The sequence below is a fragment of the Euprymna scolopes genome, chromosome 2 (assembly GCF_053919585.1).
Source record: "Euprymna scolopes isolate OS-2025 chromosome 2, ASM5391958v1, whole genome shotgun sequence".
In the NCBI taxonomy this organism is placed as follows: domain Eukaryota; kingdom Metazoa; phylum Mollusca; class Cephalopoda; order Sepiida; family Sepiolidae; genus Euprymna; species Euprymna scolopes.
The window spans coordinates 192,774,599-192,801,122 of NC_136483.1; the positions used below are offsets into that span (position 1 = coordinate 192,774,599).

Here is a 26,524-nt window from a genome sequence, read left to right on the forward strand (position 1 = left end):
TTTTTCCGATTCAAAATGTATACAAATTGTTTCATGTTGAATTATTTTTAGAAAATGGTACTAAAAGTTGCACACACACACACACACATCCTCCATTTTTACTTCTGCTGGTAAAAATCACAACTCATCGAAATAAGAAATTTTTTTACTGTTACAAATTCAATCTTTTGAAGAATATGATTTGGAATTCTGATTTTACATTTTTGCTAATTATCTCTATCTTTATAAACTTATGTATGTACGTACAAGATTCACTCTTAAACTAATTAACCAATCATTATGAATTTTGGAACAAAACTGCTAAGCATGAGATATTCAAGTGTGGGTTATATTCACTTTTAATGCAAGGGGGTGGGGAGGTGGGATGCAAACCCTTCCTGAAAATTTACATATTTCCAATTTTTGTGAAATTTTAACACTCTGTATTACACATAAATTAATAAATATTCCTCAAATTTCAGTTTCTTTATTGTATTTTAAATGCTTTTTTTAGCGGGGAGGGGGGGATATGGACACAAGCTCCCATTTGAAAATTTGGATCAATTAGGTTTCAAGAACGTCAGAAAAAAATCTTTCCCTTTATTAAAACTTGACATTGTGACAAAAATATTAAACAAGTTTTTATTATCTGTTTGTTTAAAGATGAAACGTGTGCATTGAAAAGTCAACCGATGCAGACTCAAAATCTTTCATTTTGCTTATTTTCTAGGGCCCTTGAAATCTCATTGATTCAAAAATTCAAATATATCAGAATTACATTTAATCCATAGTCATTACACCAATTAATCAAGATTCCCTGAATTTCAACTTCTTAAAGATCAATCCTTAAATTTTAGACAATTTCTAAAGTCAAAAACCATGTAATGGATTTTGATCAAAATTGGAACAAGAATTCTAGACATAAGGTTTAGTATCATTATTTCTTGAATTTAAATTTCTCTAAGAAGATATATGTTCAGGAAATTTATTTTACCCATCCTGGAACGAGTATTAAGTTGATCAAGGATTAGTGCATCTTCAAATGAAAGTCTACTACGAAGGAGAGAATAACAAATCATTCCTAATACGTTAATTCAGTTCTTGTCCAGAATTCCCCTACCCCCTATATTAAAAATAAATAAATAAAAAACTATGGGATGTATGTACTCATGATGAAACAAATACCACATTCCATAAATCACGGATATTGATCAAGTAGTTTGATTTTTATACATAAAATAATTTTTAAGTGATTAATGGGAATTTGTAGGCATTTCAACAAAAATCTCACAAGTTTGTAATTATTATCTCCCTTTGTTTTTGTGTTTGTTTTTTTTTGTTTTTAAAATTGCAGACAAGAGGGTTGCTCCTTAGTTAATATTGAAATTTGATTTTTTTATTTAAAAATCAAACTTGATCAATTCACGTGATTTTTGGAATATGATATTTTTGTTTTGTCATGGTTATGTACAGCATACAGATTTTTCTTCATTCTTGTTGTTTTAATAGGATAATTTGGACAAAGATCATTAATTATTTGTCATATAAACAAATTTTTTTCTAGAGGTCAGAAAAATTATGTTAAAACAAGAGTAGATGAAATCATTTGCTAAACATTAAATGAAGTTTAAAAACATGAAAATGTTAAGCAAAAAATACTTTCACGCTTTTTATATACAAGAAACAAACATTTTAGAAATGCAAAACTTTTTCTTTCAAATTTTCTTTTCAGAATTTTTAAACAGAAATCAGTGTTTTTGTAAACTGATAACATTTTAAATAGCGCATTTCAGGTAGACACATTATTACATACTCATGTGTCATGTCAAAATTAGTATAAATTAAAAAAAAAAAAATGATCCAGTAGAAAAATGATTACAACTAAAAATAAAATTTATAGAGTATTGTTATTATATATTAGAGATACAAGGGAGGTAACTGCAATTGATAAATTTGACTAAATAATTGTAAATAAATATGTACTGCCATTTTTAAACATAAAATATTGGAACTTAATTGTGGCTGATTTTTTAATTAAGATATTTCTTGCACATCATCCACTGGATCATTTTTCGTAATTTTTGGAATTTATACTAATTTCAACATAACACATAAGTACACAGTCATGTTTTCACCTGAAATGTGTTGGTTTAAAAAGATCACCAATCTATACAAGCATCAAGAAGTCAATAAGTTCCATTTGTTAAAACCCTAACATCCTCTCTTTCTCCCTCAACACAACAAAGTTCATATCACAGTTTAGTTGTGGGAGTAAAGATCATGGCAACAAGATCACAGACGACAATTTTCACAGTAAAAAGATTTCTCTTTTTTTATTATCTTTTCTTTCGATAAAATTTCATAGGAAAATGTTATTTTTTTAAAATCTCGTTAACAAAATGGCAAACGATTACTTTTGTATATTGGCATTGTTTACATCCATTGGTCGAGGCAAATGCGTGATGATATCGCTTGAACTGCTTGATTTTGTGTGACATTCTTTTTGTTGGGAAGTTTGCGATGACTGCGTTTCATCTTTACAACTGATAAGAGGAGACCGACATTTATCGCTGTTTGACATTTGTCCCAATGGCATTCTAGGTACAATAGAAAGACAATTGTTACTTTCTACACCAAAAGATGGATCACAGTTGATTAACTCCCGGACTGGGATGATAGACGATGAGGATCTGTTATAAAGTATTGGTACTGCAGAAGCCGGCAGTGATTTTCGGCAGTTTGGTGGCGTTTCCAATGTATTGCTTGTGATGGCAACATAAGAAGTAGAAGGCGGAAAATCATCATAGAGAATATCACCTTCCATTATTGCTTCTGGCACGACCTCAAGTTCCAGCTCGCTCTCAAAGTTTAGAGATGTCAAAGGAGTGAATTCACTCTCACTACCGGAGGTAACTGGCATCGACGGAGAATTAACAGCTAAATTTTCCCCTGCCAAAAAACTGTTGCATAATTTAGGTTGCTGCAAAGGTGACTCCAAACCTTTGCAAATCGCTATATCCAAAGAAAACATTGATTTATCAACTTCTGCCTCCATGCTGTCCAAATTTTTGTTCACTTTTTCTATTTGAGTCAATTCATCGGCAGTAGAAAATGGCAACGAAACATTAGAGACAGCAGGAGAAGATGTGGTGGCACTGGCGACAGCAGGGAAAGACGTCGAGACGCTGGACACAGCCGGGAAAGACGTCGAGACGCTGGACACAGCCGGGAAAGACGTCGAGACGCTGGACACAGCCGGGAAAGACGTCGAGACGCTGGACACAGCCGGGAAAGACGTCGAGACGCTGGACACAGCCGGGAAAGACGTCGAGACGCTGGACACAGCCGGGAAAGACGTCGAGACGCTGGACACAGCAGGGAAAGACGTCGAGACGCTGGACACAGCAGAGAAAGACGTCGAGACGCTGGACACAGCAGGGAAAGACGTGGGGATACTGGCAAGAGTTGGGAGTGATATGGGGACAGTTGGAAATGAGGTGATGACAGTTGGAAAAGATCTAGAGACACTGGCGATAGCAGAGAAAGGTGAGGAGACACTGGCGACAGCAGAGAACAGCGAGGAGACGCTGGTGGCAGCTGAGAACGACGAGGAGACAGCAGGGAAAGACGAGGAGACGCTGGTGACAGCAGGGAAAGACGAGGAGACGCTGGTGACAGCAGGGAAAGACGAGGAGACGCTGGTGACAGCAGGGAAAGACGAGGAGACGCTGGTGACAGCAGGGAAAGACGAGGAGACGCTGGTGACAGCAGGGAAAGACGAGGAGACGCTGGTGACAGCAGGGAAAGACGAGGAGACGCTGGTGACAGCAGGGAAAGACGAGGAGACGCTGGTGACAGCAGGGAAAGACGAGGAGACGCTGGTGACAGCAGGGAAAGACGAGGAGACGCTGGTGACAGCAGGGAAAGACGAGGAGACGCTGGTGACAGCAGGGAAAGACGAGGAGACGCTGGTGACAGCAGGGAAAGACGAGGAGACGCTGGTGACAGCAGGGAAAGATGAGGAGACGCTGGTGACAGCAGGGAAAGACGAGGAGACGCTGGTGACAGCAGGGAAAGACGAGGAGACGCTGGTGACAGCAGGGAAAGACGAGGACGTATTGGTTCCAGCAGGGAAAGACGAGGACGTATTGGTTCCAGCAGGGAAAGACGAGGACGTATTGGTTCCAGCAGGGAAAGACGAGGACGTATTGGTTCCAGCAGGGAAAGACGAGGACGTATTGGTTCCAGCAGGGAAAGACGAGGACGTATTGGTTCCAGCAGGGAAAGACGAGGACGTATTGGTTCCAGCAGGGAAAGACGAGGACGTATTGGTTCCAGCAGGGAAAGACGAGGACGTATTGGTTCCAGCAGGGAAAGACGAGGACGTATTGGTTCCAGCAGGGAAAGACGACGACGTATTGGTTCCAGCAGGGAAAGACGACGACGTACTGGTTCCAGCAGGGAAAGACGACGACGTACTGGTTCCAGCAGGGAAAGACGACGACGTACTGGTTCCAGCAGGGAAAGACGACGACGTACTGGTTCCAGCAGGGAAAGACGACGACGTACTGGTCCCAGCAGGGAAAGACGAGGACGTATTGGTTCCAGCAGGGAAAGACGAGGATATATTGGTGCCAGCAGGGAAAGACGAGGACATATTGGTGCCAGCAGGGAAAGACGAGGACATACTGGTGCGAGAGGAGAAAGACGTGGACACATTAGTGCCAGCAGGGAAAGACGAAGATATATTGTTTCCAACATGGAAAGACGAGGACATATTGGTGCCAGCAAGGAAAGATGGAGAGACACAGGTGCCAACAAGGAAAGATGAAGAGACACTGGTGCCAGTAGGAAAAGATGAGGAGACACTGGTGCTAGTAGAGGAGTAAACAGAATTTGCACAAGAGCAAACGTGATGCCGCAAATTAGCAACTTCTCCAGACTTAATCTTTGGATTCTCTATACAAGTAGTCGAAACAGCTACTCGACATTGCTTGTTTAATGTCATTAATTTTGTAGATGACTTCATGCTATTCTCTTTAGAAACCAACAAATCATGACTTTTTATTGGTTTCTTTATTCCTGTATTTGATTTGCCTTTTTCCTTTTCTGGCATTGTTAATTTTGCACTTGCCTGCGCGGCATCTACATTGGTCCCTTTTACTTCTGACATTAGAAAATCATTATTTGCTTGGCACATGCCTGCACGAGCTGAAACAAATTGCACCTGGGGTAGATTCAATCCTACTTTTTTCTGTTTGTTATCTCCTCGAAACTGACTTTTTATTTTTACATATGGTTGAGGTATTTGTTGCGTATTTGGCTGAGTCACTGGTCTGAGAGGCAAAACTTTTGTCCCTGAAGACTGTGGCTGAACCAACAACACATTTGATAGAGGCAGGTCTGGCTTTACAGGGTTTGTTTCAACTTGAGCTGCAATCTGTTCAACATTTGGTAATTTTATCTCCGTTTGTAGTATGGGCAAGCCCCTGTTTACTTGGGTCAAGAGAGAAGCATTTGTTGGCGATAACTCTGTTTGTGGACATTGATTTGACTTATTCATGTCTACTTGTGGTTGGCTTGATTTTATATTAGCTTGGCTCAACTCAGTTTGCGGCCAAATTAATTTGGTTCCAGCTTTGGTAAATTCCACACCAGATGGAATCACTTGCACTGGTCGTTGAGACATGTCTGTCGGCAGTTGTGTCAGGTGAGTGTTTGAAAGGATCACCTGGGTAGGAATCTGAGCCAGATGAGCATTCGATAAAGTCATCTGGGTTGGCAATTGGGTCAGCTGGTTATTTGACAGGGTGAGCTGAGTAGACAATTGTGGTGTTGAAAAAGCTACATGTGTAGGGAGAGTGGCTAAATGAGCACCTGCAAGGCTTATCTGAGTTGGAAGCTGAGCGAGCTGCGTATTCGATAGAGCTAACTGTACATTGGACAAACTCATTTGGGCATTCGGTAAGGCCACATGAGTAGGTAGTTGTAAAAGTTGTGCATTTGAAAGAGTCACATGGGCAGGTAGTTGAAGAAGATGGCCATGGGATAAAGCCATTTGTGTTGGCAGTTGAGGCAATGGGCTATTCGAGAATGTCACCTGTGACGGGAGCTCTTTAACTTGGCCGGTGGAAAAAAGTACTTGTGATGTTAGCGGTGCTAAATGACCAGCATTTGAAATAAATTTGGCTGCTGTCTCTTCTGCTACATGATTTACAAATTCAACTGACGACACATTTGCCTGACAGATGTCACCAGCACGAGTGAAAACCATATTTGGCTTTTCATGAAGAATTTCAAACGTTTTGCAGGAATCTTTTACAACATCATCCTCTACAACAGCACAGGTCTCGGAAACTTCTGCATCCTGTTTTGCAATATTGTTCTGCGACAGCATGGTCACCGGTTCATTTGATGCCACCATTTTTTCACAGGGTTTAATATCAACTATGGTTTCAAACGAACATGGCATGCTGATTTCTTCAGTTGCCAAGAGGCTCGACTGCTGACAATGCTCACCATAAGCATTCAACTCACATCTGTTGCTATCTAATAGACTTGAAGGAGCTAGTAGAGTAGGGGCTGTAGATGGTGGAGGAGGTAGATCAACTGGTAGTGGTGGTGGAGAAGGAGACTGAAGTTGCGGAAGGTTTTCTGATAATGAAGATGTGGAATTCTGTTCATTGTCCAAAATGGTGGAATCATTCAAAGAATGAGATGCGACTGATTCGGTTTCTGGCGTTTCTTCCATCACAGATTCGGTATTTAACGGCAATGCATTCTGATGGTTTTGAGGAAGCATTTGTTGATCAACTTGCTCAGAAATATTCTGACTTTCTTCAAAACAGACACAATGCTCTACCAAGACTGAATCATTGTTGCATTCGGAACGTTCTTTCTGACATGGTGAACCCACGGAATGCAGAATCAACGGAGAGGAAGCAGAAATTTTGGTGTCGGAATCGTTTTCAGATTCTTTGAAGTTTACAGAAATGCTAAAATCTTTTCCAAGCGATGACAAATCTGTCAGAGATTCTTCATGATAATCAGTCGTTTGATTTTCTGCTTTGTAATCCTGAATACAGCTTAATTCCGATGTAAATTTGGTAGCATTAGGAACGTTATCCAATGACCTCTTCGAAAAAGAGTCATCATCATCATCATCATCATTCTTTACATCAACAATCAAACGTTCTGTATTTTCTTTTAAATCTTCAAGGCTTGAACTTTCATTTTTGTTAACACCGGGAATTTCTTCCGTTTGACAAGAACGTGTATTCTCATTGCCTGGAGAATCTGAAACGTTTTTCGTTAGTTGCTTGTAAAGCTCAGATTCGGAAATGTTCTTCCATTGTTTTTCATTCGATGATGCGGCAGTTTTGTAAGCAAACGAAGGCTTTGATGCTTTTAATTCAGCTCCTTCGTGAATAACATCAGTAGACTGCCCCCCACAAGAAAAGGAGGTGGAGTTATTAAATTCACCAACTTTCTGATTGTTCTCTTCTCCGTTTGTATTCGAAGTCAACAATTGCTTCAAACACGCCTGACTTGTTCCATCGTCTTTTTTCACATCCGCCTCGATTTTATTTTCCATTTCGACTTTAACATCAGAATCCTCTGGCAGCGATTTAAAATCTTCGTCTTTACTTGAATACTGGGAATCCTTTAATCTTTTTCTTTTTATAGAAGTCCAGGAATAATTTTTCCGTCGGAACTTTCTCTTTAGGCCTTTTGGCCAACCACCCTTTCGGACGACATTTAAGTGTTGCTCACTATCAAGAGCTTCTTCTCCGTCAAGGTTTGCCTCATGTCTATCCTTTCCAAGCTCTCCACTTTGCAAAGCACCAGTTCGTTCCTGCTGAGCAGGTAGAGTACAAATCAAATGATGGTTGCATAAACTCTTGAAATAAGTGAACTGCTTGTTACAATAGTGACACCTATGTACCGGCCGGACTGTCCGCACAGACGGCGTACGACGAATTCCCTCCAAAACTTTCAGGTTTTGCAGCCTATCCTTTCGAACACAATTAGGTACATGCCTTTCCAACAGCGAGATTGATTCGAATTTTACATTGCAACCTCGACATTGCTGTTTCTCTACAACTTCAACACATTCTCGGCGCCTCACGTGATTTTTTGGGTCATACAGCAAATCATTAGTGCGTCGTTTGCGAGTTTTCAACAAGGTTTCATGCACGGTGACAATCTTACGGCTACGGCATCCACGGAATCTCCTCCTCTGGACTTGATTTTCCTGGAATAATGTCGGATCATATCCAGCAAAATCCTTTAGGCGGAACTTAAATGTATTCGAACCGTTCAAGACGTCACGCAGTCTTTTCTTCAAACGCTTCTTGTATTTGCGCTTGCCAATTGCATTGGTAGTTATGCCAGTCACATCGGGAGGGTTGGTGGCGCAACGAACGATGTGCGAATGCAATCGAGTGACCGATGGGAAGGAACTGCTACATTTGGAGCATTTGTACACTTTGAGATTCTTACAGACACCTAAGTCGATATTGGACCGTGTGAGAAGACCATTTCGGTCAGGAAACGGGTAGTGCAGGGCTACAATACTGTTGCCCAGTTCTACCTCCAAGAAATTACACTCTACACTTGGGTGACGGTGCTGCTGATGGCGCAAACACGAATCCAAAAAGAGGAAATGTTTGCGGCAAATGGAACACACATAATTGATTATGCCATGTCTGCCAAATGCTACTTGGCTGTAGTCCGGAGACCAATTCTCTTTCTCCCCAAAACTGAATGTTGGAACAGATTTTTTTAACTCTTTCAATTTTTCACGCGGGAGAAGTCCATTTTTGAAAAAGGTTGAAATCTTATTGAAGTCACCGTTGGTCTTGTCAATAGAGTCACCAAACTTGGAGGCTGCACTACAACTTGGGTAACAAGCAAGGCACGAATCATTATTTGCTAGATCTTTATTCTCTAATGGACTACCGTCCAGTTTAATTGTCGGATTATTTTTCCTGATGTAATCTTTATATTCTTGTACTCGCATTTTCACAATATGTTGGATAGTGAAATCTAAAAGATTTTCGTTTTTCTTGGATTTTTTTACAAGTCCATGTGATTTCAAAGAAATCGCTTTCGGGGATTCTTCGCTTTGATGTGTATTTTTCAGTTTTGCAGAGATTTCTTCATCATTACCAAATTCCAAAACCATGTGGCCTCTCTCATGGATGTGGGCGGTCATCATATGAGGCCCAGTAAAAAGGATATCTTTCTGAACACTAGGTTTCGTAGAATTGGTTGGACTGTGGACAGAAGTTAACAAACTTTTCTTCTTATCATGCGGCATATCTACGGAAGATTTTTTTACCGGCGTTGCACAAACATCGGAATTACTCATAAGTTTTTCGTCATTTACAGAGAAACAACTTTTCATGTTAGGTTCATGCAAAAGTTCTTTTTTGTCAGGTTCGGATTTCACAACAGCAGCAGAAGTGTCTGTTGCTATGGGTCCATCAGGAGAAAACTCATGCAGCAAAAAGGCACTTTGAAAGCGAACAGATTTGCTTGGTTTTGTTGATTCATAGTTAGTTGTCTCACCCAGATTTGGCAGCACAGAATCGGATTGGTCTGGATAATAGGGGAGAGAAGAATTTCCAGTCTGCGGCTCATTTTTAACAGAAGAACTAGGATCATAAATCTTAGAATCATCAACAGATGGTAAACGACACACAGGAGAATTTGTAAGATTGTCCGTAAAGGAGGAGGAGGAGGAGGAGGAGGAGGAGGAGGAAGATAAAATCAAGGCAGAGGGGGTTGGTGTTATGATTTCTGACACAACAGAGGAATGGTCAGTATTCATAACTACTGCCATGTTGTCAATCACCGAGGACTGACTAACGATGGGAATATCACAGATATTTTGGGAGTTGCTAGATACTTGGTTTGGCAAAGTTGTACCGGCCTCAATCAAAAGATTGCATTTGCTAGATGATGGTGATGATGATACTAATGATGATGATGATGATGGGGGTGATAAAAGGCCGGACTTTTCTGAAGACTTTTCTTCAGACTCAACATCCTTGCAGTTTTGTCTGCCATCAACAAAAGATGATAATGTTGAAGTATTACAATAATTGACTGAAGCAGTATCCACCGATACATTGATTGAAGACAATCTGCATACGGAGTTGTCGTCATTGTTTACATCAGAAGGCATCGACGTGGTAACAGGGGAGGGTACGTAAGTAGAAGGATTGTCACTCATACTGGTCACAACCAAACTATTGCTCTCTTCGACAGGCATCTTAAAAGACGCTGGAAAATTATACTGCGACCAGACAATGTCTGTTTCCTTTGCATAATCCAGATTATGTTCATGTACAGATGTGTACGCCTTAATCTTCACATATTTGGTAAAATCCGACAGAGAATCGATATGTCCATCGATGAAAGACGTTAGATTCAGAGAAACATTTTCAGCAACATCTTTCAATTCCAGAAATGGGGCCTCAAGGTCACCTGGAAGAAGTTCATTTTCAAAACCAGTCTTTTCTAGATCATAAAACCCGGGTTTCTTGTTGGTCGTTAACGTTTTGTTATGGGCGGCTCGTTTGTGTCTGCACAGCTGAACATATAACCGAAATTTGCGTTGGCAAATACTGCAGGCATATTTCGTTCGTTTTGTCTTCTTTGAAGTCTTCAAGTCTTTTACGATTTCCGTTGGCGGTTCAGATTTGATAGCAGAACTGGTCTCTTCAACAGGTTCCGTTTTGGTGCTTGCTGAAGAAAGAGGAACAGGAGTAGGAGTAGGAGGGGGTGATGTAGGAGGAGAAGGAGGAGGTGGCGGCGGTATCTCCTTTTGGGGGTTGGCTCTCCTATTTTGATTCGCTTTTCGCTTCATAGCACCATTGTGCATACACACAATATGCTTGTTGAGGAATGACGAACACGAGAAGACCTTGCCGCAAATCTGACATTTGAGATCTTCACTTGTGACTTCAGCAACAGGTTCTGGCTTTACAGTTGGCTTCGCAACGGGCGCAGAAGTAATTTTACTCGTAGAATTGCTACTGTTGGTGCTGCTGTTGCTCTTCTTTTTATTGTTATTGATTTTATTGTTGTTTACAGTGCTGCTGTTACTGCTGCTGTTTTTGTTGCTGTTGTTGGTATTGCTGCTGCTGCTGTTTTTGCTTACAGTCTTATTTTTGGCATTGAAAATGTGGATGCGAATATGTTGTTTGCGGCTGATTTCTGTCGGGAATGTCCGCAAACAAAACTCGCACTGGAATGGACGCTCACCTGCAAAATAACAAAATTAAAAGACATCAAAATTGAGTTTTATTTTTTTGATAGCTATGTAAAATAAATTTTTTTTAATTATCATCTAAATCATTTCAAATGACACAAGAATTTTGCAAATATTTCTTTAATATTTTACTAAATTGTTAATAAATAGTATTTATTTATGGTTGAAAATTTGGTTCTTATCCAGAAACAATAAGAAAAATGCGAATAATATACATACTTGTAATGAAATGAAAATATATTCCAAAAATCATGTAAATTGATCGAGTAGTTTTATTTTTAAATAAGAAAATCATTTTGAAGCGATTAATTGAAATTTGTATGCATTACAACATAAATCTAATAAGTATGAATTATTGTTGAGTTATCTCTCTTTGTTTCATGTGATATTTTTCAAAATGGCGGGTAAGGCAGTCATTTCTAAGATACTCATAAAATTTGATTTTTTATTTAAAAACAAAACTACTTGATCAATTTATATGGTTTTTGGATTACTATATTTTCGTTTTGTCACAGGTACATACATCATACAGGTTTTTCTTTGTGCTTTTTAATATAGGGGGGATTCTGAACAAGAACCCAATTTTTTTTTTTTTTTTTTTTAAATTGTTTTTAAAATCATTTCAAGTGACACACAAAAATAATGCAAATATTTCTCTAATATTTTACCAAATTGTTACTAAATAGTATTTATTGAAAATTTATTTTTAAAGCTTTGGGATTGATTGTTGTGTTTTTTGTTTTTGTTTTGTTTTTTTTACGGCATATCAACCCTTTTGAGGTTATTTAATGCCGAATCCAATGATTCAGAAGAAAATTTTTTTTAATAGAATATTTGTTTTTTTGTTTGAAGTCAGTTTCTATTTAACCCATAGCTGGGACTCTAACAGGTACTACCACACCAGGTCAGAGTGGACCTGGGAGCAATGGCAATTAAGGGGTGGCTCCACACTCCTCAAAGCCCACAAGCTGGGGGCCTCACCATCAGATATAGTTTAAGGTCATACCCAGGACCTTTGGGATTGAACTTTAATCCAATTCATAAAATATGAACCATTATGCCCCATAACAGAACTGTAAATCACTCCTACACTACGTACAGAACAGATATTGTAACTCAATCCTAGCCAAAATGATGTCTTTAAAAACATAACACATGAAAGTTGGAAAAAATATATGTAGTGTATTTTACACAACAAACTTTCTGGCAAATGTCTTTGATAAATCAGGTTTTCTAATTTCATTGAAAATTTATTTTTAATTTTGTTCCTCTCCGAGAGGTAGTGTATGTGCGTATATATATATATGACTAAAAGTCTATATTCCAAATTCCAAGATGCTGTTTATCTTGCATAGTGCCCTGGTTTGCCACATCCATAACAAGTTATCATACGTGGTGCGTTACAATCCTTTGCAATGTGAGGACTCTTAGAATTATAGCATTTGGCACTAAATGGTTTTCTTATTCTCTGTGTTTCATCAACCTCTCTAGATTCTAATTTTGCAACTGCTGCCACTTTTGGGGTCCGTGTGGCCGTGAGCCTCATGACTTGTTCTTATTCTGTTTCCTCAAATCCAGCTAATTCTGCCAATGTTGGTCGCACACACATCTACTGCCTTATCCGTCCACTGCATTCTCACCAGGTTTGCATAAGCGGAAAAAATTACTTCAGTGAACACAGACTTCAGCTTAACCTCTATTTTTTCTGCATCTCATTGATCATCCTCTGTTAACTGCTAAAGAGTCACCTTCCAAAAACGATATAAAGCTTGCAATGTCATGAAATTTTTGCAGCTTTGCCACCGGCTTTATTTTTGCCAACCAGGCTATTAGATTTCCTTCTCCACTGAAAGTTTTTAGCATGTCACTGCTTACTTTCAACATCTTCTCCATTACTCTAGCCCGCAAACCAGTAGCTTGTTGAAATAGATTGTAATTTAAAGCACTCAAGTGTTACTTGTCCAACTCTTGATTCTGATGTCAATAAATTCAACTCCACCACTCGTCACTCTGCTGTCAAAAATTCAATAGTAACGTTCAACACTTGCTGTCTAAATGTTCGACTTCAAAATGCGACTCACTGCTTACCAGACTTGCTTCTTCAACATCCAAAGCTAAACTGCCCAGTATCTCAAAACTCAGGCATTTTTTATTCTTAATCAGAGCATCTCATTTGCATATCACATGACAAACTCGTAGCCATATAAAGAGAACAGTGGCCATTATTTTTCTTTCTTCTCCATTCTTTCCGACTACCCCAGAACAGGTTTGTACTAATTTTTTAACATTGTGTCTTCGGTAACATTTCAGACCACATATTTCAAGACTAAATAAGATCCTCTCAGCATGGTTAACACACTTGCTCATACAATGAATGGTGCAGCTATTCTAAAGTAAATCATTTAATCACATTTATTTCTTTTAGCATGTTAAAATATCCGATTCTTGAAAGCACTTGTTTTCTAGCACAGAAACAATCATATAATTATAATGTTAATTTTTGAATATTTTCCGCTTTGACTGCACAAAAGAATAAGAACTCGTTAACTTAAAAAGAATATGGGCATGATTACATAATTTTTTTTTTTTTTTTTTTTTACATAGGCATTACCACTAATCAAGGCCAAGAGGCCACTCGAGGATAAGGGTTAAAGAATGTACAGTAGAAATTGGACAATATAGTAAGCGTTAATAATGGAAATTCGGTAAATTTGTTAACTTATGTGGAACGGTTCATCAAAAACTTGCTTACGTTAGACTTGAAGACAACAATATTATAGTCAGCTGGAAAGCAGGAAAACAAATTCAATTTGGTTTTTAGCTAGAAAAATAGCTAAGAGTTCAAAATTGAAAAATTAGAATTTGAAAGGCATAGTTTGACATTCTCTAAGAATGCGCAAATATACATTTATATGTTTAACTTCATTAATTTGTCAAGTTTTGATATGCATGCATCTTTTGCTTAGCGAATATAATATTAAATAGAGATTTGGCTCTATAATATAATAAATACAAAATCTGCATAAATGAAAATATATTTAGTGTATTTTATAAGTGGGCAATGTCCGACAGCCAGCTAGTTTATTATATAACTACCCATTGTTGCCAGTCTATAAAAAACAAAATAGAAAAGGTTAAAAGTGTTTGTAGCATCTTTATATTACAATTTCAATCTAAATCTGTTTCTTTCTCTTTCCCCTTCTTCTACATCCCTCTACCTGTAACGCTGTACACCTTTACACATGAGACCCACACATTGTATGTAGTCTATGTTGCAAAGGAAACCAAGACAAAGAATAACTTGACTCCTTTTTTTTTCTTAACAACATTTCTTTTCTCATTCTTCTGCCACGCATGTCCTCACATTATGACTGTGACATCACCCACATCTCTAACATGATCATCTTCTCTATCCTTTATATAGAATTTTTTCCCCTTAACATATATGCATATACGTGTCCATGTTCTGTTACTACGTATCCTACCCCTCCTTCATCTCAGCCCAGCCCACTGAAAATAATAAATATTGTAAGTCATTCACATCTCATTTATATAAACTGTTAACATTGGAAATGGTTGAAAAACTGACTTCCCCTGAAAAAACCTGGCCTAGTTGACCATCAAAGAATGAATTTTTATTTTTTTTAATTTTAGATATTATTCGCTCGGTGCAATGCCGATCAAAACTATATCAACTTTGTGGATTCCTGTTTTGTAGACTTTCATTTTTAGCTAGACAAACAGACAACTGCTCTTTATATAATAGAAGGAAAGTTGCTTTTTATTTTTATTTAAAAAAAAACTTTTACTTTGTCCGAGTGTGTCCAGTTAAAAATAAGGAAATACGTAAGACCATTCCACAAAGTTGATATATTCTTTTTCAAAATGGCCTCAGACTAATATGGATACATTTTTTTTAATATTCATTCTTGGGATGTTATCAGGAACAGAATTATTTGAGGGGGGATGGGGTCAATATTTAGAGCAAATTTTTAATGCAATTATGTAATAATTTGTCAACAATTTTATTTCCAATTGCTAATGAAGATAGATAGATAGATATATAGATAGAGAGAGAAAGCAAAAGCCAGGAAAGCTTTAAAAGAAAAATGTTACACAAACACAAGGAAGTGTCACTATACCTATGCATAAATAATCTCTCCCATTATGTGCGGAACAAGTACAAGAATGAAATGCACAAATATAGTATATTTATTTATTTTATTATAATATATAAAAGTTGGCACAAATTTTAGTTAATTTCTGATTTGTCTATAAAATCTCAGTCATTTTTGCTGAGTAGTTGCAATTGGTTTTGCTTGCTTCCCCCTCTTTCAATCAAAGGAAAGTGACCGCCTGGATAAATTGAGTTAAGCCCCTTTTTTCAATAATTCTGACATGAGACAAAGTATTTTCTAAAAGGAAGTAAACCAAATTATATTTTATTCTTAACATCTTGCTCTAACGAATCAGAATCAAATATTGATTTTGTAAAAATAAAGCTACAATTAAAAAACTGACTTCACTATATGCATAATAAAAGTATATATATATATAAATATATTAAATAGATGCTGAGGAAAATCCAACATAGGCAATCATAGACGGGTCTTTTTTGTTTTGGATTTGAAACTAATGGTACCAATATTTTTCTGATCTTCTATAACGCATATATATATATATATATATATATATATATATATATAAATATATATATATATTATGCTCTTACGTTAACATTTTCTTTATAATTGCGCACTTTACTGAGGTTTTTTTCCTCTACAAACCTTACACACGTACATTATAAAGAAGATGAACTTACCAGTGTGGACAGCCTGGTGTCTGATGAAATTCTGTTTATAAGTGAATTTCATATTGCATGTTGCACAAACTAGTTGAGTCTTCACGGGGACCATTGCGGCAAGAGATGGTGGAGAGGTCATGTGATGATGAGTGTGTTCCACCAGATCTTCTATGTAGTCAAACAGGTCACTACATAAGCTACAGCGATACAGTTCTGAATGACTGACACTGTTCGATACAAAATTTGGCTTGGAAGAGGCACGATTGTTGGCTTGTGAGGAACTATTTTTAGCCCTCCGCCCTGTCGGCACCGGTTGCCGTTTGGCCACCATGTCCTGCTGCACAACGTTAATCATACAGTTGGAAATGTCAGCCTCGGACAAATACTTCCAGTTGATGTGAGTTCTTAAGAAATGACGTTTCAAGCTAAATGCATAGCGGTAGACCCCTTTGCAAACATCACATTTATAGAGTTTCGTGCCTTTGGTTTCAATAACATCCACCTGGCGAGTCTCAAAGAAATAGTAAAATTCCGTCTCGGCGTTCGCATCTTTACGCTGTTTATTCGACTGCCTTGTATTCGGCAGAGATGGTTTTGGTATCTTCACAGCAGTTTCATTAGGGCCACCATCAGAGTTACTTCTCGATGTTTCTTCCGTTTCCATTGCGATGCTTTCGCTTGGGATTTCGCTAACATTTTCTTTTCTTTTCTTTAATTTCATTTCTTCTCCATCATTGTCATCATCATCATTGTTGTCGTCATCATGTGATGAGGCGCCAGTTTCATTATCTTTTTCTGAATGACTTCTTTTCTTAACAATTTTTTCACATGGATTTTCTACAAGAGAAAATATAAATTTTTTAAATATTAAATTATCAGTTTTATTGCAAAAAAATGAAGATTTCAATTTTGTGAAATAAATCAAAATTTTTAGCATACAAGGGTATCCTCCTCTCCCTCCAGCCAATAAAAAAGTGCCATCCACTCAGTCATTAATAAAATACATAACCCTTTCTGCAATTTAACAATATTTAGCAAACATTTCAGTTTATGTTTGATTTGTCTATTTAGTTGCAATTGGTTTTGTTCCTCCGCCCCTACAATCAAAGGAAAATAAACTCTGTATGGATGAACAGTGTTACCCCCAACTCCATTTTAATAATTCTGACCCGGACAAAGTATTTTCTGAAAGAAATTAAATAAATCACATTATTTGAATTCTTTGGACTACTGTTCCCATCTTCAGTGCTATTCACATGTTTTAGTCAATGTAACCTTCAGCCTTCTTCAGGTGTATCTTGTCGGACTCAGGAATCTGCATGGAATTCTAAATGGGATCCTTTATTTAATCCAGGGGGGTAGCAGGCTCTCATTATGTCAACCGATACTGGATAGAAGTCCTAAATGATTTGCAATTGTACCTTAAATCTTGCTAGCTCTGAAGATTGAACCTTCAACCTCTAGAAAAGTGTAACTTTTACAACTGAATTTTACCAAACACATTATTCACCATGCTATGGTTCCTTGCAGAATTCTGTGCAGATTTAATAGTTCAACAAGATACAACCGAAGATCAGGTTTTATCTCCAAAAACATTGTGAAAATAATGCGAGAAGAGTAGTTTGAATAATATGAATAATCAATACTCATCTCAAAAGTTCAGAAACAGAATTAAATTAAATCACATTTTATTCTTAACAATATGCTGTAATGATTCACAAAAACAATTGACGAACCTGAATCAAATATTGATTTTATATAAAGAAAGCTATCAATAAAAAAGAAACGATAAAGAGACTGATTTTACTTTATTTATCAGATGAATATACAAGATGGGATAGTATTTAGTAAAAAATTTCATTCTCATTTTTACCTTGAGTTTTGATTTGTTGGTTTTGTGGTTCAGCCTCACCCAAGCTGGTCATCAATTCTGTATTTGAACCGATATCCTTGATAGGAGAAGAAGAAACAAAGAAATCATTTCTATCACTCAAAAGAGTATTTATGCACAATTATTTACAAAAATAATGCTGCTGAATAGTTTAGAAAACTTTTTAAAAATTCATCATGAAAACATACTAAGTACATTTTTTACCAGTTGTCCATATTTATATTCTCTTTAATTCAAAACAAAATAAACTTGTATATGCTTATTTAAAAGTAAATATGTTTCAACAAAATATATAGTTAAATCAAGAAATTTTGGAAAAATGGGTCTTGGAAGCTAAGAATTAAGTTAACTGAACTTGCCAAAGTGTAATGGAACTGATAAGCAAAATGAATTGTACATTGTTAACACTTAAGCATTAGACTATATATCCATGTGAATTGTACCATGGAGATATGGCCTGCATTGATTAATAATCGGTTCTAAATGCGAGTCATCTGGAAGGGATTCATTCATTGCTTCAAGCAATATGGTTTGGAAAATGAGTACAATTTATCTCTATGGAAAAGATTCATATTAAAATTAACCTCCTTTTTTTTTTTTTAAACTTTTGTTCATCCCAAACAAACAAGTCATATTGCCACTTGAACATAAGAAGCTATTATTTGGGATCATGTCTAGAAGGACTATGTAAAAAGATAAGCAAAATGTTTGTTCACATGACATTTAAATTTCTGTATATTAGTACAGTCAGGAAAACAGGAAGCAGGGAGGGAATTCACAAGGCCTAACAGTTTGAAGGAAGAAACTATTAGAATAAAAGGCTTTCCGACATCTAACGACCTCTACAGTGAAGGGGTGGGATCTTGCTGCTAGACTGGTTTTTCGGAGAGGGGAGAGGGTACGTTGAGGATGTACAAGTGTAAGGAGTTCATCAGAGCACATTCCACTCTGTCCAGGTTCTTGATGTCAACTAAAAGGTTCCTAAATTCAATCAGATGCATCTGAAGATGGTCAGAGTTTATACAGATTAAAGCATTGTGAAATGTATAAGAAGATGAGAATAGTAGTTTAGATAATCTAAATTATCAATCCTCATCTCAAAAACTACACTTTATGCCCTACCTCAACCCTGGTAAGTTTTTCATGGTAAACACCTGACTAGCTACAACAATCAGCAATTTTTCCTTATTTTCTGTATCTGTGCCTAAATCTGAATGAAAATTCTATGATCAGAGTTTTTCCTCCTAGAGCTGCTCATCTGTGGAACAGAATATCATTGAATTGCTTCCCGGCTGACTATGACATGATCATTTTCAAGTCCAAAGTGAACGGGTTCTTGAAGAGCCGTTCTCTAATATTAATTATCAAATTTCCATTACAGTACCCATTAATACTTATCCTTGAGTGGCCTCTGGGCCTTGAGGAATGGTGACTATAAGAAGTAAAAAAAAATAAATAAATAAATAAAATAAAATAAAATAAAATTTAAAAAATTGATTAATATGAATATAAATTTTAATTACTGCTTTCTAGTTATTTTCAATTCAAGTTGAAAATTGAATACAATCAAGTTCAACATGTTAAAAATGTAACTGAACACTGAGCTATCAAAGATTGGGATTTTCAACTTCAGATAAATTGATTTAAGGTTTGGATTAAATCAAAGATGAAAATTATTTCATTAAAATGGGAAGATCAGGTTTGAAATGCAACTTTTTATTAAATATTCAGGCAGTTGCTATTTTTTTTTCTGCCAGCTTTATTTTAATTTTTTTTAGAATGCATTTGAAAAACTAAACGAACAATTTTTAAATACATCCACCATCGATAAGCAAGATTGAATCAAGTGACGTCAAAGAAAAACAATTTGAAAATCTAGGAGAAACAATAAAATAAACAAAAATTTTCTTTTAACAAATTTAACATCAGTTTCCTCCTGCACTTGTGACTCCATTACTTGATGATAGCATAGTCATCTTTGTATTAATATAACATATCTGTGTTTGATAGATTTGTTTTTCAAGTCAAGGGAAGATGCATGTTTTTCAAGTCATGGGTAGATGCATGAAATAGCGATAAAATTCAGAGTTTTTGTCTAGAATTTCTCCTATATTAAAAAACAAAGAAAAATCTGTATGATATAACAAAACGAAAATATCATATTTCAAAAATCATGTAAATTGATCAGTAGTTTTATTTTTAAATAAGAAAATCAAAATTTATGAATAACAGAAAAGCAGACGTCTTGTTTACTATTCTAAAAACAAGTACCCCAAAACAAAGAGGGAGATAACTCAATAATCCAAATGTAAGATTTCTGTTGTAATGCCTATGAATTCTCAATTATCGTTTAAAATAGATATTTCCTTTTTGTCATGGTTATGTACATCATACAGATTTTTTTTTATTTTTGTTCTTTTAATATACGGGGGATTTCTGGATAAGAACAAGAAAAAAAAAAGCAATAAGCAGTATATGAAGATAAATAGGTGAATGGAATATTGCACAAATTTTTTTATTCTGGTGGCAAATTAATAGATTCCATTTTTTTTTCTTTTAATCTTACCTTTACGGCTTTAAATACCATTTGAGTTCCAACTTGAGTGGATATCATATTCTCCTTTTGAAAGAATCTGTCATTACGAATGTAACGCATTCAACTCGCATCTGTACTATTTACAACTTGAAATAATTCAACTGTACAATCATCATACACCTGAAAAGAGAGATGATGCTTTGGTTTACAGATGAAAAATTTAACAAAGTGAGAACAACATGTACATATGATTAACATGCTCTTTGTGTTCAAGATTTAATATTTGCTAATTATGAAGTGGTTTAGAAAAGTAAAAAACTAAATTATTGCAGACACTGCCAAGGTTGCTGCAAAGAAGATGGACTCCTTCCACCATGCTAGTTGTTTGAAAAGGAAGGCTTAAAATAAAAAAAAAAGCAAAAACAAAATAATCTCTAACAGAACTTGATATTATTTTATGATAGAATTATAGTATTCAAATCAAATTTACTGGCACAAAATAACAAAGTGCAATAAGCCATGAAAAAAAGGATATTCATAAGAGATGTATATCTATATATCGTTTAAATGTTTTGTGCAAGATAACTTTAAATCTGAATAAGATAGACGTTGTCACTAACTTTGATAGACTATTCCACAAAGCAAAAAAACTGGCAAAGAATATTATCTTTTGCTGAATCTTGTAGTATCATGCTCAGTTTAGATGGAGACATGGGTCGACATTTTGGAACAGAAAACCCTGGAGGCAGCAAATTTTAAATTGATAACTATTTTCTTTAATTGCAGATTTGGCAACTATAAATTATTCAGCTTGGTTTGGCAATTCATCATGAAGAGACTGATACTTGAGCAACGTTTGCAATTTGGTAACTTGATTATGTAGTAGAACTGACATCTATTCAATGTAGCCGCCTTCAGCCTAAACTGGGGAGCATGCCTTTTCCACAAGTGCCAGCGGGAGCTCGGCGAATACTCAGCATATGGCAGCGATCAGGCTAGTTTTGGTGTTGTGGGAGATCATGTTGGTGATGTTCTCGACGTATGACGAAACAAAGTAGTTCTGCCAGTTCAGGTCAGGGGAAGGAGGGGGCAGTAAGAGAAGGGTACAAAGTCGTAGCACTCCTTCTGAAGCCAAGCTAGAGTCTCTTTGGACTTGTGGACCAGTGCCAAGTCCTGCTGCCACACTTAGGGTCTGCCAGCAGCCACCTGATTGTACCAGGTGATCACCACACTCTTCAGCACATCCAGATACACTTTGGTGTTGACTTTCAAGCCGACTTCGAAGATGCGAGATGGCATGATGTGGCCCTCACTTAAGACCATAATCGTGACCGGAAACTTTGTTTTCATCACCATGGGTATGTCCCTATTATTTGTCGCAATCCAGTGAGGCATTTTGAGGGTACTGGCAATAATCCTGTTGTCATAACTTGGATTGGTAGAGAGCATGAGTTGTACAGTGGTGTATCTCCGATCTTGCTCGTCGAACATTGTGTCACTTACAGACATGATAGAAGGCTCCTATCGCTCTTGGGATTTGTACGCAACTGATCAACTAGTAGATGATCTGCAACAAAAAAAAAAGAAAAAAAAAGAAAACCAGTTTTCATAAAAATAATGGAATAATGTAATCTTTTCTAGGGTGACAATTTTATTATTCCACTCTGTATAAAAATTATAATACGGTCACCAAATAGAGATCCAACTATTAAAGAGAAATCAATATAAATAGAACTGCTATCAAGTGTTTTCATATATTTATATCAGAAACATCACTTACAGCTTTAATTCTTATAGCAATAACTAATATCATAAAATAAAAATAAACAAATGGATATAAAAAATCGATTATGTTTCTGGATTTTTTGAGATGAAGATTAATAATTCATTTTTGGATTCTTCAGACTACTGTTCTTATTTTGAATGCCATGGCTGATGAAACAAGAGCATGCTACCCCTGTGGATTAAATAAGCAGTCCCATTTGAAATTCCATGCAAATCTCAGAGTTTAACAGAAAGATTCCATGAGTTTGGCAAGATACACCTAAAGAAGGTCGGAGGTTACATCAACCGAAATATTATGGAAAGAATACTCAAAATGAGAACAGTAGTCCAAAGAATTCAAATGTGAAAATAAAAAATCCAATACTAAAAAAAATAATTTATATGGATGTGTATATGTGTAGATTTGAACAAATATGTATATTTATGTACAGGAGTACATATGTGTTTTTGCCTTAATACATGTCTTCTACATGAGCACTCATTGATATTGAAAACAGTGTGATACTCTCTTGTACATAGGTTAATCTTAGAGTAGGTTTATTTCTAGAAAGTAGATGTTGGGTTCCTTAAAAATAAATAAATAAAACTCAATATATTTTTTAATAAACCTTTTAAGAGGAAATTATTCCTACTGGCTTGACAAATAGTTACTATTCAATTTATGATTGAAATCTGTTTATTTTGCATCTGTTTAAAAAAAATATTTGTTTTTTAATTTGATTTTTCAGACGGATCTGCCTGTAGCATTACACTTTTTAAAAGAGGAGATAATTTGCACCTGACAAGATCAAACTTTACAATCAGTAAATTTGATGATGAATCTCCCATCAATTCCGATGTTTATGAGGTCCGCCACAACAACTAAGTTCAGAAATCCACACAGATAATTTGTTTATAGTGGGGAAGGCAGAACCAACCACACCTTTTGGTACAATTGCTAATCTCAGTTGATGCAATGGCTGTCACAAAACAGAGCAGACAGTAGACCTCAGGTTTTACATCAGAGCGTTCCTTTTCCTAGATGACTGACTTAATGAAGACTGAGGGTACATCTCTCCCAGTGGATTAAGTGCACCCCCAGATACCAACCTGGAAATTTTTACATCCCGACACGGTATATATAACACCTAGCATTCCCAAATGGTCACCCATCTGGTACTGGTCAGGCTCATAGTTGCTCAACTTTGGTGATCTGGCAAGAACCAGTGTTTCAACGTGATTATGCCATAGATTAAAGGGTATTAAACAGTAAAAATTGAGGTTTTCACCACATTTCATATTTGAAAAAAAAAATTTTTATGAACAAAATACGAAAGTAAGATTCCTTTTTTCTTTGATTCTTTTGTTTATGAAACTAAAAATTTGTATGTATAATTGCCTCGATGATGAAAAGGCCATGGCTACCTCTTTATGAATCATTTGAAATCTTAATCTTCACAACTAAATTAACATTTTTAGTTTGCAGAGAATTGTCATAACACTGGAAAGTAAAGCAAGACAAGATGAAGAGAGGACGAGAAGGTCAATTTGCAGTTTATTTCGAAGTCAACCTTTAAAATAGGTTTTCGGATCTACTGAAAATTAATATCACATTTAAAGCTGATGCCAACAAATAGTTTTCCTGATATTAAGACATTGGTTTTTTCAATGTATTAATGGTTTTTATTGGTCGCTGTTTTGTTTTATTCAAGTTGAAAAAAAAAAAAAAAAAAATGCACATGTGTATAAAGTTATCTTATTGTTTGAAGTAAAAAAAAAACAAAACATGGCGACCATCAAAGATCATCATGTATTACATTGGAAAAACCAATGTCTTAATATCAGGAAAACTTTGTCAGTACCCGTTTTAAATGTGATACTCGTTTTCAGCAGATCCAAAAACCTACAAAAATCATCAATTTAAAGGTGAGTGTTCAGTTGGAAATAAATTACAAATTGACTGCCAAGAAAAAAATAGAGTAAAAAAGAACAATAAAATAGAAATATGAAGTGAGAGTAGGTATCTCACTGACGATGCAATCCTCTATCAGTATAAGAGCCAAGTAGTCCTAAAATGGAATACTGTTGCCACATCTGGGCAGGAGCTACTCGGTGTGCCCTATCTCACCTTGACAGACTTCAAAACCTAGTAGGTGATGCCCTTTTCTCTTCCCTGCAACCACTTCCCCACAGAAGAGACAATGCAAGCCTGTCTACTCTATCATTATTTTCATGGTAAGTGCTCATCTGAGCTCCAATCTATGGTCCACCCCCATTGCCAAACTTTCACAAAAACTTCAAATCCATGTAAACAAGTTCTTGTTGAGCCATCCCCTTAAATAATCCAAATTCTATCTAATCTACATGATTAACGATTACTACTAACACCTTACATTCATTAACCCTTATCCTCGAGTGGCTTTTTAACTTATGATAAGTGGAGACTCTCTTGTAAATATATATATATAAAAAGAAATAAAATGTAGCCAAATAATGACAAAAAACTAAGGTAAGTCTCTAGCAATTTGATAAAAATCAAAATGCAAATTATGATCAATAATTGAAGTGAATTTTTTAAATCCTAATAATAAGAAAAAAAGAAAAAAAATATTCTTATTCCATCAGCCATTATCAGGTAGTAGTGTTAATATATATGTGTATAGTAACATTACAAATTTAGATTAGGATTGAGACTTCCAAAATTCATACAAGAATTGTCCATATGAAACCCGTTGTGTAGTGGTTGAGAACATTGATTAATGATCAATTGTAAGTGACAGTCTTCTGGAGAAGAAATAAATCCTTATTAAATAACTAAAAATAACATGAAAATTAACACTTTTATTTGGTCATGGCTGACAGAATGAGAACAATCTACCTCTGTGGACTACATAAATGGTTCAGTTGAAATTTTCATATGGGCTCAGAATTCAAGATAAAAATTTCCAAGTTTAAAAGGATGTATTTGAAAAAAATGGTTAGAGGCTATATCAGTGCGGATGAAAAAAAAAAAAAAAAAAAAAAAAAAAAAAAAAAACAAAAAAACAATAGTAGTTTGAATAATTCAAATTATCAACTCTTATCTGAAAACTTTGGTCTAACATCTGTTTTACATGCTGCCATGTGTTGGACAATTTGTTTTATTTATTATTTAAAATGGCATTAAAAAAAGAAAAACGATTCTATTTCGGATTTCATGATTCAGTCAAACATTCAATTTTTTGGCAAAGTGAAAATGCAAAATATTCAGTTTTGATTCCTTTCCAACAAAAATATTCTTTTTTTTTTTATACTGTGACAACACAACAACCAATTTTGGTGTTTTAAAAACTTCTGTTTCTGCCACACATGTCACAATCAAACATCATATCTCCAAAACTGAGTGGTTTTAAAATAAATTCCAAATGCTATTGATGCGACATTTTGTGATTTACACAGATGGCATGTTGTTAGTCTCACTCCTTTCTTGTTTCCTTTGTTAAAGCTAATTTCATTCGTTGGTCTAGTGATCTCCATCAATTCACTATTTTGATACTTCATTGTAATAGAGCTCTATATTCCAGAAGCTTCTTTAAAACAACTGAAGGCTTGTGAAACTCTTTCTACTGACTGTTTTCCTCCTACCTACAGCTTTGTTTTTTTCAAGACTAAGATCACTAGGTATCTCTTGTCTGCAATAATCATCTTTTGTTCTTGTTAGTTCCATTGTAGTAGTAATTCTTCTAACACACCTTTAAAAGACAGGTCTGCTCTGTCTGCTGTCGATATGGGGGGGGGGGCTGAGAGAGGAAGAAGAAACAGTAGGCGTGATTGGTTTTATTGGGATAAAAGGCAAGACTAACCACAAGAATTCAAAGGGGTAAAAGACCATACTCGGACAGATAGTGGGCCATGCTTTTGCTCAAAACAGAAAATCCATGATATAAAAGAAAAGTTCCTTTCAAAAGAGAATTCTGGGGTGGGAGGCAAAAGAATCCAGTAGCTTTCATCCATATATCAAGTGGCTTCATGCCTTATCTTGAGCGATTTCCATTAAAAAAAAAATTCTAGCTACCCTCAATGACAATTTTAGATTTTATTTTATCAACAAATAAATTCAAATTGAGCCAGATTTATAAATAATAATAAATTGTAAAAATTTAACGTATTTTTATTATAATTGGTTCAGTCAATCTTTTGGTTTCTATTGTTACCTATACATGGAGGGTGTTCATTATCTATCCTTCACACATTGGTAGAACTGCAGAGTAAGAAGCATAATAAATCCGT

The 26,524-nt window shown here is 35.9% G+C and overlaps 1 protein-coding gene across 1 annotated transcript in view; it reads right to left on the minus strand.

Annotated features, from left to right (window-relative positions):
• Positions 1–1,273: 1,273 nt before the first annotated feature.
• The window catches only part of LOC145300456 (uncharacterized), a 62,889-nt gene continuing 37,638 nt past the window's right edge, over positions 1,274–26,524 (minus strand). Inside the window, exons 3-6 of the mRNA XM_080144484.1 lie at positions 20,522–20,671; positions 17,938–18,013; positions 16,083–16,901; positions 1,274–11,253 (exon numbers count right to left, since the gene is read on the minus strand). Coding sequence (XP_080000610.1) covers positions 2,390–11,253; positions 16,083–16,901; positions 17,938–18,013; positions 20,522–20,611 — 9,849 coding nt within the window. The 5' untranslated portion in view covers positions 20,612–20,671 and the 3' untranslated portion in view covers positions 1,274–2,389. The remainder of the gene's footprint in view (positions 11,254–16,082; positions 16,902–17,937; positions 18,014–20,521; positions 20,672–26,524) is intronic.